This window comes from Aythya marila (genome assembly GCF_965140915.1).
Source record: "Aythya marila genome assembly, chromosome: 33".
NCBI lineage: Eukaryota > Metazoa > Chordata > Aves > Anseriformes > Anatidae > Aythya > Aythya marila.
Window position 1 is genome coordinate 121,289 of NC_139074.1, and position 15,074 is coordinate 136,362.

At 51.2% G+C, this 15,074-nt stretch overlaps 1 protein-coding gene across 1 annotated transcript; it reads left to right on the plus strand.

Annotated features, from left to right (window-relative positions):
* Positions 1–1,440: 1,440 nt before the first annotated feature.
* LOC309889231 (olfactory receptor 14C36-like) lies at positions 1,441–10,333 on the plus strand (the record flags this gene model as incomplete). Its single annotated transcript, XM_082781992.1, has 2 exons — positions 1,441–2,363; positions 10,273–10,333. 2 exons carry the CDS (start codon positions 1,441–1,443, stop codon positions 10,331–10,333), a joined length of 984 nt encoding a protein of 327 aa, XP_082638118.1.
* Between the last annotated feature and the right edge of the window lie 4,741 nt (positions 10,334–15,074).

Genomic DNA, 15,074 nt, shown 5'->3' on the forward strand with positions numbered 1-15,074 from the left:
ATGACCACCTGTGGCTTTGTACTTGGCATTGCCAACCTCAACACATCAAGGTTTCCTAAGCCTCAGGGCCACCTTTCCTTGGTCTTCGTCTCCCCTTCATCACTGCCTGCAGTTTTCTTCTCTAACGAGTCCCTGGGGAGGCTTTGTCTGTAATGTCCCTCAGTGGGACACATTAGTGCTGCTAGTCTTTGCAGTTTGCATCAGACTAGGACTTCTTGAGCAATGTCTTCCATTTCCTCTCAGTGTTTGAGGCTTGCGGGCTCTGCCCAGACCCACCAGAGGGGCCATTATAGTGCCTTGGTCTTGAAGTGTGCAGCTGAGCTGGGCTGGGCTCCTGGGATGGAGGGAAGGAGCTCCTGGCAAGCGGACAGCACTGCCGAGTGACAGCTCTATCCAGGAGCAGCTCCTCTGCAAGGTGCAGCAGGGCTGGGGACACTGTCTGCAGCTGACATAGGGAGAGGAGAGAAGGGGAAGAGTGGTTCATGGTAGCCTGGGATGGGAAGGGAGAGGAGAGGTTACGGGGGGAGAAACGGTCCAAACCACCTCCCCACAGTAAGTCTCTGGGTGCAGGGCAATGCCACTGTGCACCCTGCCAGGCTCTCCTGGAGCTGGCACAGCCCTCAGCTGATGGGAGCTGTCAGGAGGAAACTTGGTATTGGAGGGGCATGCAGGGTTTGAGTTCTGCAGTGTCAGCATGCAGGGCCCAAGGACTTCTCTCTCCTGGGCCTGGCTGCAGGCTGTGAAGACAGAGCTGCAGGCGGGTGTGCCCAGGGCTGTGGTGCAGAGCAGGGTCCTTTCAATGCCCAGAGGCTGCTGCCTGGGGCAGGCTGCTCACAGCCCCACACCACCCCAAGCTGAAGCAGAACTGCCACACCACCCACTGCCAGCAGAATTGCAAGGCAACAGCTACCTGACAGCAATGCAGTTTTTACATGCCTTCTATTCTCCTGCCCATGTGCTGGAGCAGTCTGATGGTAATGGAGAAATAACATCAGTATTAGACACTAAGGCTCCTTGAGCATTGCTGCATGTCCATGAGGCAGCTCACAAAATCCCTTCATATGCCTCAGCCTACAGACAGTACCAACATCACCTTTGTTGTTTCTTGAGGAATTATTTGACCTTCTCCTCATGGCCTGACACTGGGGAGACGTCACTGGCCAGTGGACCTCTCTGATCAGTCCAGATTCCTTTACCTGTTGCTGTAGACCAGGACTGACTGCTGCAGAGCCCATAGCAGACCCCTCTGCTTGTTGCGGCAACCTCGGAACACCAACCAGAGGTAAGCCAAGCAGCTGCAGAAAGCTCTTCCTGAAATGAATGAGGCAGTATGTTTTTGTGTGGTGTTTGTTGAGACATGCAATGGATTTTAGTCAAAGTCCTTAAATTTTGCACTGTCATTTCTTCTTTTGGACAGGCTCCCTTTCTCAGAGGCAGTAAATGTGTAACAGCAGTTCCATCACTGAGTTTCTCCTCCTGGCATTCGCAGACACACGGGAGCTGCAGCTCTTACAATTCTGGCTCTTCCTGGGCTTCTACCTGGCTGCCCTCCTAGGCAATGGCCTCATCCTCACCGCTGTAGCCTATGACCACCACCTCCACACCCCCATGTACTTCTTCCTCCTCAACCTTGCCCTCCTCGACCTGGGAGGCATCTCCACATCACTCCCCAAAGCCATGGCAAATTTTCTCTGGGGCAAGAGGACCATTTCCTATGCAGGATGTGCTGCACAGGTCTTTCTCGTATTCTTTTTCTATTCATCAGAGATTTCCCTTCTCACCGTCATGGCCTATGACCGCTACATTGCCATCTGCAAGCCCCTACACTATGGGATCCTCCTGAGCAGCAGAGCCTGTGCCACCATGGCAGCAGCTGCCTGGGGCAGTGGCCTTCTTCACGCCGTGCTGCACACTGCCAGTACATTTTCATTATCCCTTGGCCGTGGCAATGCCCTGCACCAGTTCTTCTGTGAAATCCCCCAGATCCTCAAGCTCTCCTGCTCAGACTCCTACCTAAGGGAAGTTCGAATGACTACTGTTAGTGCTTTTCTTTTGTGTGGGTGTTTTGTTTTTGTGGCTCTGTCCTATGTGCAGATCTTCAGGGCCGTGCTGAGGATCCCCTCCCAGCAGGGACGGCACAAAGCCTTTTCCACGTGCCTCCCTCACCTGGCCGTGGTCTCACTGTTTCTCAGCACTGTCACGTTTGCCCACCTGAAGCCCCCCTCCATCTCCTCCCCTTCCCTCGATCTTGTTCTGGCTTTTCTGTACTTGGTGGTGCCTCCAGCGTTGAACCCCCTCATCTACAGCATGAGGAACCAGGAGCTCATGGATGCCGTGCGGAAAATTAAGAGTGTGTATATTTCGTAGGTCATATCTCTCTGACTGTTTTTTCACAAATGACTCAAAAGGCTACTCTTGCTACTCCTTGGTTTGCAGCCAAGCCTGTGCTCTCTTTTTATCTTGTTGTGTTCTTCTTGTGTTTTCTATGATCTTATGCTTAATGTTTTGTTCCCAGTTATGTTCTTAGAATATTAGACCACAAAGAAATTCTTCATTTTGCTTTTGTATTTAAACAAATTAAGGTGCCTTTCCGTCTTATATCTTTCCTCTGAGACATTTTCTTGTTCTGCACAGGCAGTGTCCGTGTGCAGAGGTGGGGGGGCGGAAATAGTCAGGCCCAGCAGCACGGCCAGGGAGCACCTGGTCCATGCAGAGCTGCTCTCTTGCCACTGCCACCCTCTCCTTCTGAGCCCTGCTGGTGGTGTAAGGCCTGGCTGCTGCTGGAGCTTGGTGCCAGTGCTGCTGTGTGGCTATGCTGGGACCGCAGGCAGGGACAGGCAGTGGGCACTTGGGTGACACAGCTGGCCTCCACAACAGCATTTCCATCCTAAAAGGGCCACAACTGAAAGCTCACGTCCACTTTCAGAGCTGCTGTCAGATCCAAACGTGCCCAAGGAATAGAGTACAAAGAGGCTCCTCGCTCTGCCAGGCCGGGCATCTCTGAGTCCCCCAGGGCCACAGAAGAGCAACTGTGGGAGGCGGTCAGTGGCAGGGCCCCCACCAGCTGGCTCTGCCCCTCACCCTGTCCAGCATGGCCCTGCAGAGAGCTCCCCCTGCCCCGGGCACCACAACCCGCTCGTTCTGCAGAACAGCACCACCAGCTGGGTTGTGGGGAGCATGGCAAAAGGCTGCAGCAATGGCCAGCCAGGCCAGCACAGATGTGCTCACCTGAGACAGGTTCCCTGGGAGATGGGATGTCCCGGGAGAAGAGAAGGGCCTTCTCCACGTGCAGGGGAGACACGGGAACAGAAACCCTTTGCTGCTGCTGTCAGCAGGCAATTCATATGTTAATGGTGAGAGGTACAGGAGCAAACACAAAGGCCATCTGCTGTCTCTAGGGGGATCATGAAAGGCAGTGGGCAGACAGTGTCTTCAGGTCCCTTCTTTCTAGTGGAACAGCTATGGAGCAACTGCCTGAATAGCAAAGAATAGTTCAGGGGGAAGGCACCTTCAAAGACCATCTAGTCCAAAATACAAGACCTGAATGCAGCTCTGAGATGTGCTTCCTTGAACCCGCGAGCTCCCTGTGCCCTTTCTTCATGCCTTGGGACATCTCAGAAGAGGGCAGAGCAGGGCAATGCACCGCAGGGCTGAAGTGTCTCCCAGCCTCTGGCAGTGGCTGCAGGAGCCAGAGGGACACTGCAAGTACTGCAGTGCACTGCCTGTGTGTGGAAGACAGGGACTCGTGTCTCCGAAAACCGTGTGTATGAGCAGTGCATGAGGCCAGCTCAGATGTGGGCATCTTACAGAGCCCTGACATTTCTCTGGCTGGGTCTCTAGAAACAACCCCCAGTGTTCCTGTGAGATTTCTCTCACACTCCTTGCACAGGTTCATTGCAAGTACCCCTCTGCCATTTCACACTACCCTGCCTTTCAGGACGAGTGCTGACAGCCAACTGGTGGCTGTTGGTGACAGACAACATGGCTTCACTAAAGACAGATGGTGGATGTCAAATCCGGTGGCCTTCCATGATGGGCTTATAGCATTGGTGCTACAACATTTGTCAGTGACATGGACAGTGTGACTGAGTGCAGTCTCAGTGAGTTTGCTGATGATGCCAACCTGGGTGGTGCAGTTGACATGTGGGAGAGAAGGGATGCCATCCATAGGGACCTGGACAGGCTTGAGCATTCTGCATGGGCACTACAGAAGCCTCTCTTGCCATACCAAGAAGGAGAACCCCCCTTGCAAAGCTGCTGTTTAACCTCACCTCTTACCCATGGCACCTCCTCCACACCACAGAGCCCAGTCTCAGCTCTCACTTTGACACAAGCATTCTGCATGGGCACTAGAGGGCCTAACTGTACTGCGTCCTGCCCTTGCTCTGCCAACCCGCTGGGCAGGGGAGAGGGTGATGACAGGAAAGAGATGCATTGGGGTGTGGAACAAGGGGCCTGGCAGAGACTAGGAGTTGAGGGAGAGGACAAGGCGAGGCAGAAAAGGCAGCACAAGTGGTGCTGTTGGTGTGGGGCCACGTTTGTGCCTGCAGGCTGAGTGGGGGCAGCAGCTGGCAGGAGGCGAGGAGAAGCCAGAAAGCACCTCCCAAGGCCACTCCTAACAGCAGAGAAAAGGCCAGGACTGAGGGGAGGGGACGAGGCTGGAAGGGCAGTGGTGAGGTCCGTGTCGCTGTGTGGCCTGGATGCCCTGCAGTAGATGTGCTGGCCAACAGGCCTTGTGAGGTCACCCAGTGCATCACAGAGCACCCCAAGGCAGCAGTGATGGCGCTGGAGAGTCAGGTGGCAGAGCCCAGTGAAGGGCTGGCTGTGGGCCCCCTCTGTTGCAGCCAGCTGATGGAGCACGGCAGGAGTAAGGCAGGCAGAGCTCATGGCCACCATGCTCATGGTTACCTTGTCACAGGCTGTGGTAGAGCTTGTGGCATAGCTGCCACAGCCCCAGCCCCTCAGAAGGCACCACAGCTGCTCCGGCAAAGGCAGATCTTGATATAGAGCCAAAAGAAAAGGAGGTCATTGATGAGTAAGTTGAACAAGACTGGACCCAGTACTTACCCCTGGGGGACACCGGTAGCTACAGGCCTCCAACAAGACTCCGCAGCACTGAGCACAACACTCTGAGCTCTGCCACCCACCCAATTATCAATCTACCTCCCTGTCCATTCATCTAGGCCACGCTTCCTGAGCTTCTCCATGAGGATCTCATGGAAAACAGTGTCAAAGCCTTTCTGAAGTCAAGATATACTACATCCAGTGCTCTCCCCTCATCTACCCAGCTAGTCATCGCAGCATAGGCTATCCAATTGCTTAAGCATGATTTCCGCTTAGGGAATCCATGCTGACTACCCCTCATCACCTTATCCTCCGCATGCTTGAACATGACCTCCATGACCAGGATGTGTTCCAGTACCTTCCAGAATGTGCTATTCTGGTATTTCTCAGATTAACCTGTGATGTAGGTTGCAGGGTCCTAGACAAAATCAGGGAGTGTCTTTTCATACTCACCTGTTACGTCTTTTGCACATTAAGAGAGCGATGATATAACAGGAGGGAACCTTCAACTACAGCTGAGCTGGGGAAAGAGCTCCTCCACCACACTCAAAACTCACAGGGGAATCCCATCAGGGCCCACGCACTTCAGGATGCCCAGTTTCTTTCTGTTGTTCCTGACCTGAGACTCATCCATGAGGGGGAAGTTTTCCTTGCAGAGGACCTTGTGAAACTCTGGGATTTGGTGAATGCATCTCATTCTGTTTTCCAAGGAGAAGAGAGCCTGTCCTTCCCATCTTGTGATGTTCTGCATCAGGGTCAGAACTACCCTATATATCATAGCAAGCTTGGATCAGACCACAGAAAGAGCAACCAGGATGAAAAGAACCTGGGCACAATCAGGGATGCCATACGAGCCGGCAGTGCTAAATACAGATATGGTCATGTCCACATTGGGATGCTCTAGGAGGAGTGTGTCCACCTAGGCAAGGGACTTACCATTTTCTGCACAGAGATGCTGCTCAAGTCTCTGACATACAGCCAAGTTGGACAAAGGAGAAGGACAAGAGGGAGGAAGACTATGAGCCTTCAGCACGAGAGACCCCCAGAGACCCCCAGAGGGACCACCGGAGACTGATACGCATGCTCCAGTAGGAGGGTTTGGATTCCGGAAACTAATTATACTAACCCTATTTTTTCTAGAAGTAGTAATGACTATGTATTAGCCTAGGAGCATAAAAATCAGCTGCTTGATGTAACTGTTGTGCATCTTGGTGGAGCAGAGACTCCCAGTGCACCCTGCACTGTTTGCTTACCTCTATTCCTTTAATAAATTGTAAACTTTGATTGTAACCCTATTTGGGACTTAGCCATTTATTACAAACCGGAAGGGAAAATGGTTCTGGCATGCGACAGGCTCGGAAAACCTGTGGGGAGATATCCAGGGGTACTGATAGGGCTGGAAGGCCCTGATATAACAGAGCTCTTTGTCCCCTTGGCTATGGCTTTTGTCTCTGCCACTGGGACCTATGAGATGACACATTGTGCTCCTGGCACTGGAACCATGTGGCCGTCTTGCAGCCCTGTGCAGTGGTATTGTACCGTTCTCTTTTTGTTGCCATCATGCACTCTATATCCCACTGCCCCTTGAAGAGCATTGTGAGGGACAGAAGCTCTGTTCCCAGAGGCTGGGTGTCAGGCCTTGGTGTTTGCTTTAATAAAACACATCAAGTTTTCCTCCACGTCAGGGCCAGGGTAGTGAATGAGGGAGATTTCAATAGGCAGTTGATAATAAGGGAGTTTTTTCTTCAAGCGGCATTCTTTATTGATTTATTTCAATTGCCTGACCTCTCCCATTGCTATTGATCCTGAAGGTCACCTAAGGAGACCTGGTCAGCTTGGAAAAGCAGTCCCCTGAGGCCAGACACTTGGTGGGCAACCTTGCTCCTCACCCCCCCCAACCCCACCATTTCTCTCAGGAGCCACCTGGGACATGCAGAACTTCTGCTGCCATCAAACTTCTTCACTCAAGGCTTCAGCTGCTTGTTACAGCTTCTTTGCACCAATTCACATCTCTTTTCCCCACAGATCTGCCTGCACAGAGGTACTGAGAGCAATGGAGAGGGACAGGCTTCCCATGGAGAGCAATGGGAGTCTCCCAAAACAAAAAAAAAAAACGTAGACATGGTCATTTAATAAAAAGAGGTGGGAACACCTGATAGGTGGGAGCGACTGGACTCACATCAGAACAGACACATGACACAGTAATGGTAGCGCAAGGAGAGGGAAGGATCAATATTTCTCATACATTTCAGACACTTCTTAGGAACTCCCCTTCTGGCATGGTGAGAAAACACTTCCATGTCATAAACAGAGCTCAAGTGTTTGAAGTGATGAATATATGCTCTTTTTTATTTGTATTATTTTTTCCTTTGTTAGAATAATTTGTTCACCTTTCAGGCAGACCTTGTTGGTCTTTTTGTAAACACCCAGTGCCACGTTCTGAGGCCCCACTGTACTGGAGGTGTTTGCCTGGGGCTGGCAGCTCAGGTGAGAGCAAAGTGGGGAAACACAGTGGATGTCTAAGGCTGGCAGGGAAACAGATGCAGACATGCAACAGCATAGGACAGCATGTTGTGACAGCATGAACACTTCAATCAGACAGCGTTGTGTGAGTCAGCATCCCCGCATTCTGTCACTTTCCTTATCAGTTGGCAAAACTGACCAGGTCTGGCTCCCATCACGGCCTCCCTTATCAGCATCCCTTGGTGCCCTGGAAAAGGTCCTTGACCAGATACCATGGAAGGAGCAGAGTCTCTGCTTCTGCATGCCCTTACACAAAACCTCCAGGAGGGTTTGGGAGCTCCTTGATGACATCTGGCTGACACAATTGACTGAGGAGCCACTGAGGTGAGCTGACCTGCAGGACCTCATACTTAGAACTCAACAGGAAGTGCTCAGGGATTTTAAAGAGGTGAGAAGGTAGAGTTGAGGATGTTAAGAGAGGGGACCAAGGCAATGCAGAGGACTTGAGGTGAGCAGACTTGGGCCTCTCACTGGCTGAGGGACCTGCTTGGAGGATTTGTTTGGGATAAGTCACTGCAGAGAGGAGGGCTTCAGGGAGTTGGTTGATGTTTGAGCATCTACTGATAGAATGGATTGCGTTGGAAGAGACCTTCAAGGTCATTCAATTCCAACACCCTGTCACAGGCAGGGATACCTTCCACCAGACCAGTTTGCTCAAAACCCCTTCCAACCTGGCCTTGAGCTCTTTCTGGGATGGGGCATCCACAGGTGGTTCTCTGGGCAACCACCCTGGTAAGGAAAGAATTTCTTCCTCATATCTAATCTAAACCTATGCTTCTTTAAGTTTCAAATGATTGCTCCTTGGTCTATCATCACTCTTCAAGCTCATGAATGATCCAACCTGACACACAGGTAGTAAGTAAAGGTGGCAGGAGGCTGGCACAAATGAGAAAGGGACTCCTGACCAAAATCAACAGAAGGAGAGGGAGGCAGGTAAATGGTGGGAGCTTGCTGCCTGCCAGCATCAAAAGTTTGGTGGTTCTGTACAGGAGAGACTTGTTACAGTTTATGTGTTTAGGGAATGGGAAGAGATCGTGGGGCAAGCTCCTGGCTAGACAGAGGTTCTAGATCCAGCTGCTGGAGGGATCCATACTTTACTTGTGCCTGCATAGAATCATAGAATATTCAGAGTTGGAAGGGACCCATTAGGATGATCAAGTCCAACTCCTGGCACCGCACAGGTCTATCCAAAAATTTAGACTATGTGACTAAGTGCACAGTCCAATTTCATCATAAATTCAGAGAGGCTTGGTGCAGTGACTGCTTCACTGGGGAGCCTTTTCCAGTGTGTGACCACCCTCCCGGTGAAGAACCTCTTCGTGATGTCCAGCCTAAGCCTCCCCTGCCTCAGCTTAACACCGTTCCCGTGGGTCCTATCACTGGTGATTAAGGAGAATAGGTCACATGTCTCTCCACTCCCTGTCACGAGGAAGTTGTAGGCTGTGTCGCGTTAAGGGGTGTAGCTGATTAACCGTTACAGGCCCGGTCAGATTCAGGGTACTGAACCAGTCGGACATTCACCAAAACCACATTAACCGTCTGGGGGTCCAGTCAGACATTCACCATCAACGCATTAACGGTCTGGGGGTCTGGTTGGATTCAGAACACTGAACTATCATGGATAACCACCCTCACCCTAGTTACACTTAATGAGAGCTATCCCAATGCAATTAAGAATGGTTTATTACAGCAACAGATAATCAGGTTCTTTTGGATTGCCGGTGATAGTGACTGTCTGCAAAAGCAAGCTAGTATGTATTAAATACACAGGTGTTACAGATGTTATAGATGTTACAGGTGTTACAGGTGTTACAGGTGTTACAGGTGCGCAGTCTAGAAATAAACGCGTTAAAAGGATCAAAGACTCTATAGAGATTTAGAAGCAAGTATTCAGATCTCACCCAAAGGCGTCCCAATGGGGGGGGAAGAGAGGCTCAGCCCGTCGACTGGTCCCACGAGTCAGGAGGTCCTAAGGATGTTGTATTTCCTCGGGATTGTATCTCCCCTGACGGTGGTATCTTCCCTAACATCCCCTCTCTCTTGGGCCAATTTATATTATTTTCTATCTTTTAGGTGGAGCTTGAGTGGCTCTAGTCAAGCATATCTTAGTTATGATTGGTGTAAAGTTTTCCCGTCTCCATTTAAAGTAATAGGCTCCGAGAAATTCAGGGCACATGCTCAGTGAGGGGTGGTCGCACCTTGGAGGCAGGTAGCTTTCGGGATGGAGGTGTGTTTTGGTATTATAATGATATTATAATGAGCAAAAAGTACCTAGGGTACAGCATTTGTCAAAACATGACAGCTCTTTGGCTCAGGGTGGCAAAAAGTGCAGCTTTGTGCACAAGAACAACCGAGGCCCCACCTGATTACAGAGCCTAGCCATGGTGTCTCCACTCCACTCTATGCTCTGTGCTGTTCCTTAGGGCTAGCACACCAAGTTTCCCCAGCGCGAGAGCATCTAAGGTTGGGAGCCTAGGGAACGCTCAGGTAATGCAGTTATGCCCTACCCTGAAAGCCTCTTCACTGCTTTACCTTTTCCTTAAAAATGTGAATATTAGTTTTATTTTCCTAGTTACTTCAGGCAATTACACCACAGGCTGCAATGAGGTCCCCCCTCAGCCTCCTCATCTTCCGGCTGAACACGCCCAGTGACCTCAGCTGCTCCTCATATGTCTTCCCCTCTAGGCCCTTACCCATCTTCGTCACCATCTTCATCACCCTCCTCTGGATACTCTCCGATAGTTGAATGTCCTTTTTGTGCTGTGGTGCCCAGAACTACACGTAGTACTCAAGGTGAGGCCACACTAGCGCAGAGTAGAGTGGGACAATCACCTCCCTTGACCGACTAGCAATGTGGTGCTTGATGCACCTGAGGATATGGTTGACCCTCCTGGCTGCCAGGGCACACTGCTGGCTCATATTCAACTTGCTGTCAACCACAACCCCTAGATCCCTCTCTGAGGGGCTGCTCTCCAGTGTCTCGTTGTCCAGTCTATGCGTATAGCCAGGGTTGCCCCGTCCCAGGTGTAGGACCCGGCACTTGTTCTTGTTAATTTTCATGTGGGTGGTGATCGCCCAGCTCTCCAATCTGTCCAGATCTCTCTGCAAGGCCTTTCCACCCTTATCAGAGTCCACAATTCCTCCAAGTTTGGTGTTGTAGGCAAATTTGCTCCAAACACCTTCTAGTCCTACATCCAAATCATTTATAAAAACATTCCAGAGGACTGGCCCTAAAATGGAGCCTAAAAGGGACCCCGCTAGTGACCATCTGCCGGCCTGATGTGGCCCCATTTACCACAACCCTTTGAGCCCTGCCTGTCAGCCAATTGCTCACCTATCGTTTAATGTTTTTGTTAAGTTGTATGCTGGACGTTCTATCCAGTAGGATCCTATGGGAAACCGTGTCAAAAGCTTTGCTGAAGTCCAAAAAGATCACATCAGCTGGTTTCCCTTGATCGACTAGATGGGTGATCTTATCATAAAAGGAAATGAAATTTGATAGGCAGCACCTACCCCTCATGAACCCATGTTGGCTGGGACCAATGACTGCATCGTCCCCCAGGTGCACTTCAATAACTGCAAGGATCATCTTCTCCATAATTTTACCAGGCACTGACGTGAGACTGACAGGCCTGTAATTGCTAGGGTCTTCTTTCTTACCCTTCCTGAAACTTTGCACAACATTTGCCAGCTTCCAGTCTACAGGGACCTCTCCAGATTCCCAAGAACATTGAAAAATAATTGAGAGAGGTCTCACAATGACGTCAGCCAGCACTTCAAGCACCCTGGGATGAATCCCACCTGCACCCATGGACTTGTATGGATCCAGGTGGAGCAGCAAATTGCACACACGTTCAGGGTCTGTTGGGAATTTGTCATTCCCACCGTCGTGGTCCTCCAGCTCAGGGCACCCTGCCTGGGTCCTGAAGCCCATCATCAGGGTTGAAGACAGAGGCAAAGAAGGCATTAAATGTCTCTGCTTTGCCTATGTCATTGTCTGTGAGGAGACCTTCCCCATCAAGTAGTGGACCTATATTTTCTTTGGTTCTCCTTTTTCTGTTCACATATATAAAAAAAACCTTTTTTATTGTCTCCCACAGACATGGCCAGCTTCAATTCTAGTTGGGCTCTGGCCACACAAATTTTCTCCTGCAAACATGTACAGCATCCCTGTATTCCTTCCTCATCACCTCACCCTCCTTCCAGCAGCCGTACAATTTCTTTTTTCGCCTAAGCTCCAGTAGAAGATCCCTGGTCAGCCAGGCCGGCCTTCTGCACCATCTGCTTGACTTCTGATATTTTGGAATTGCCTGATCTTGTCCTTTTAGGAGGCAGTCCTTAAAGATTGACCACACTGATGGACACAAATGCCTTCAAAAGCAGTTTCCCAAGGGACCTTGCTGACTAGTTCCCCAGCAGCCCAAAGTCTGCTTTCCCCATATCCAAGGCTGAAATTTTGGTGGCAGTTTTCCTCCTGTCACCAAAAATTCTAAACTCAATCACTTCATGGTCACTATGACCGAGATGGCCGCCAATTGCCATGTCTGTTCTCCAGCAACAGATCTAGGAGGGCACTTTTCCTAGTTGGTTCCCTTAACACCTGCACCAAGAAGTTATCATCTAGGTGTTTTATGAACCTCCTGGACTTGCTTGTGTCAGCTGTGTGGTGATCCCAGTTGACGTCTGGCAAGTTGAAATCCCCCATAAGAACAAAGGGGGTTGATCTGAAGGCATCTCTTAGTTCTGCAAAGAATAATTCATCGGCGTTGTCGTCCTGGCCAGGTGGTCTGTAATAGACTCCCACAACAACATCCCCTTTATTTGTTCGTCCCTTAATCCTTACCCAGAGGCTCTCAACTTTGCCATCACCAACTTGAAATTCCACACAGTCCAGCCCATGCTTCACTTACATCGCCAATCCGCCACCTCACCTACCCTGCCTGTCCCTCCAGAAGAGCCTGTAATCATCTATTGTAACACACCAGCCACAGGACTCATCCCACCAGGTTTTGCTTATGCCGATGATGTCATAGCTGTGGGACTGGGCCAGGACTTCTAGCTCATCCAAGCCCAAGGCCAAGACTTCTAGCTCATAATATATATAGGTATGTATTTTCCTGTAAAATACCCTAGCATACAAACAGACCAACATTCATTTACTCTGGTCCTGGTTTTGCTTGCATTGTAGTGTCATTGGGTGTTTCAGAGATGGTTCTCATGGTAATTCTTGCCTGGGTAGGAAATTCCACTAAACAAGTACCTCCCTTAGTGCCTTTAGAGTGCTGTCACTCCTCATGGTGTTACATAATAAGAGACACCACCGTTAGGGTGAGCCATCTGCACCCAACCATGAACAGGTGATAAAACGGAGCTTCAGTGTGGGGGGGATTGACCTTGGGAATCTCCAGATGTCAGCAAACAGAACTCCCCTGAAGTTGGCAAGGAGAAGTGGATAGTGCTGCACATGGGGCAGAATACCTGCATCCATCAGGGCAGGGTTTGGCATGAGCTGCTGAGGGGGAACCCTGAGGAGAAGGGCCTGGGTGCTACGAGGACACCATAGGAGCCAGTGGGACATGCTGACAGGGAGCAAGGCCAGCTCCTTATGGGGCTGCACTAGAGGCAGTGGGGGCCATCAAGACCACTTGAGTTATCGTCTGCCTAGACTCAGTGCTGCCATGCCTGTTTCTGGAGCAGTGTGGCCCAGGGTGCAGCTCCTGGTTTTGAAGAAATGCAGAGAAACTGGAGAGTGTGGAGGAGAGGTCTGCCAGGACTGCTTGAGGGGTGGTTTCAGACATGTAGGTGCTTTTCTTCCCAATAGGAAAGAGCATGGGAAAGAATGAATATCACAAAATGCAGCTGTGAGCACTGAGACTGAGGTGGAGGAGAAAGGTTCACTGAAGGACAGAGGTCACTCAGAGGCCCGGCTTTGTGTTTCATGGATTGCTGAGGGTAGATGGAGAGACATCAGTCAAGGCAGGAAGGTGCTCAGGTGAGAACAACGTGGGGAAGCAGGGTGGATACCAAAGTCCTGCAGGGAAACAGATGCAGACAGCATAGACCAGTGTGTGGTGGTTATGGTCAAGGTTCTTTTGCAAGGCTGAAAGTCCCCAACAGAGGGAACATCTTTATCTGCTGATCTTGACTCTTGTCTTTGTCAATGACACCTATAAGGAGAGAGTTTATCCTTACAGCAATAGGGTTTCAATGCCTCCTCGTCCCCCTCCAGGAGCCTAGGAGATGTCCTCCTGTAGCCTTGTATTTGGCATTGCCCATTCCCACACTGCACTGACCCAGCAAGAGCCCTAAACCCCACTGGAGGAACAGGATCTCCCTTCCCCGAAGCTGGGGTTAGGGTCTGACTCTTGGACTTGATGGGACACATCGAGGTTTCCTCAGCCTCAAGTCCACCTTAACTTTACCTTTGCCTCCGTGTCATCACTGCCTGCATTCTTCTGCTCTAACAAGCCCATGGGGGGGCTTTTTCAGTAATGTCCCTCGGTGGGACTCATTACCACTGGGAGAAGCTTTGGAGTTTGCATCAGACTTTGACTATTTGAGAATTGTCTTCCATTTCCTCTCAGAGTCTGAGGCTCCTGGGCTCTGCTCCAATGCACTGGGGGCTTCAGTAAAATGCTTTGGGCTGAGCCTGTGCTACTGAGCTGAGATGGCTGGTGGGGTGGAGGGAGGGAGCTCCTGGCAAGCAGGCAGCACTGCAGAGAAACAGCTCTGCCCAGGAGCAGCTCCTCTGCAAGGTGCAGCAGGGCTGGGGGCACTGCCTGCAGCTGACATGGGGAGAGGAGAGAACAAGGAGAGGGGTTCATAGTAGCCTGGGATGGGAAGGCAGAGGAGAGGTTACGGGGGGAGAAATCTTCCCAGCCACCTCCCCACGGTAAGTCTCTGGGTGCAGGGCAATGCTGCTGCACACCCTGTCAGGCTCTTCTGGATCTGGCACAGCCCTCAGCTGATGGGAGCTGTCAGGAGGACACTTGGTGAAGGGCATACAGGGTTTGTGTGCTGCAGGGTGGGCGTGTAGGGCCCAAGGGCTCCCTTCTCTTGGGGCCAGTTGCAGGCTCTGAAGCCAGGGGTTCAAGCAGGTGTGCCCAGGGCTGTGGTGCAGAGTAGGGTTCCTGCTGTGCTTTGGGGGCTGTGTGCCAGGGCAGCACCTCTGCTGCCTGCCAGGCTCAGCACTCAGCATACCTGGGGAGCTGTCCAGGGGCTGTGGAAAGAAGCTGTGAGTGGAAGGAGTCCCCGTGGTAGGGCAGGGCAAGGCAGGGTCCTGCTGCTGCCCAGAGCCTGCTGCCTGGGGCAGGCTGCTCACAGCCCCATACCTCCCCAGGGCACTTCCCAGCAGAACTGCACAACAAGAGCTACCTGAAGGGAATGCACTTTCTAATGTCTCTGCTGCCATTTGCTGATGTGGTGAGGCAGGGCGATGGTAATGGAGTAGTGGCATCTGTATTAGAGACAAGGGCTCTGCAAGCATT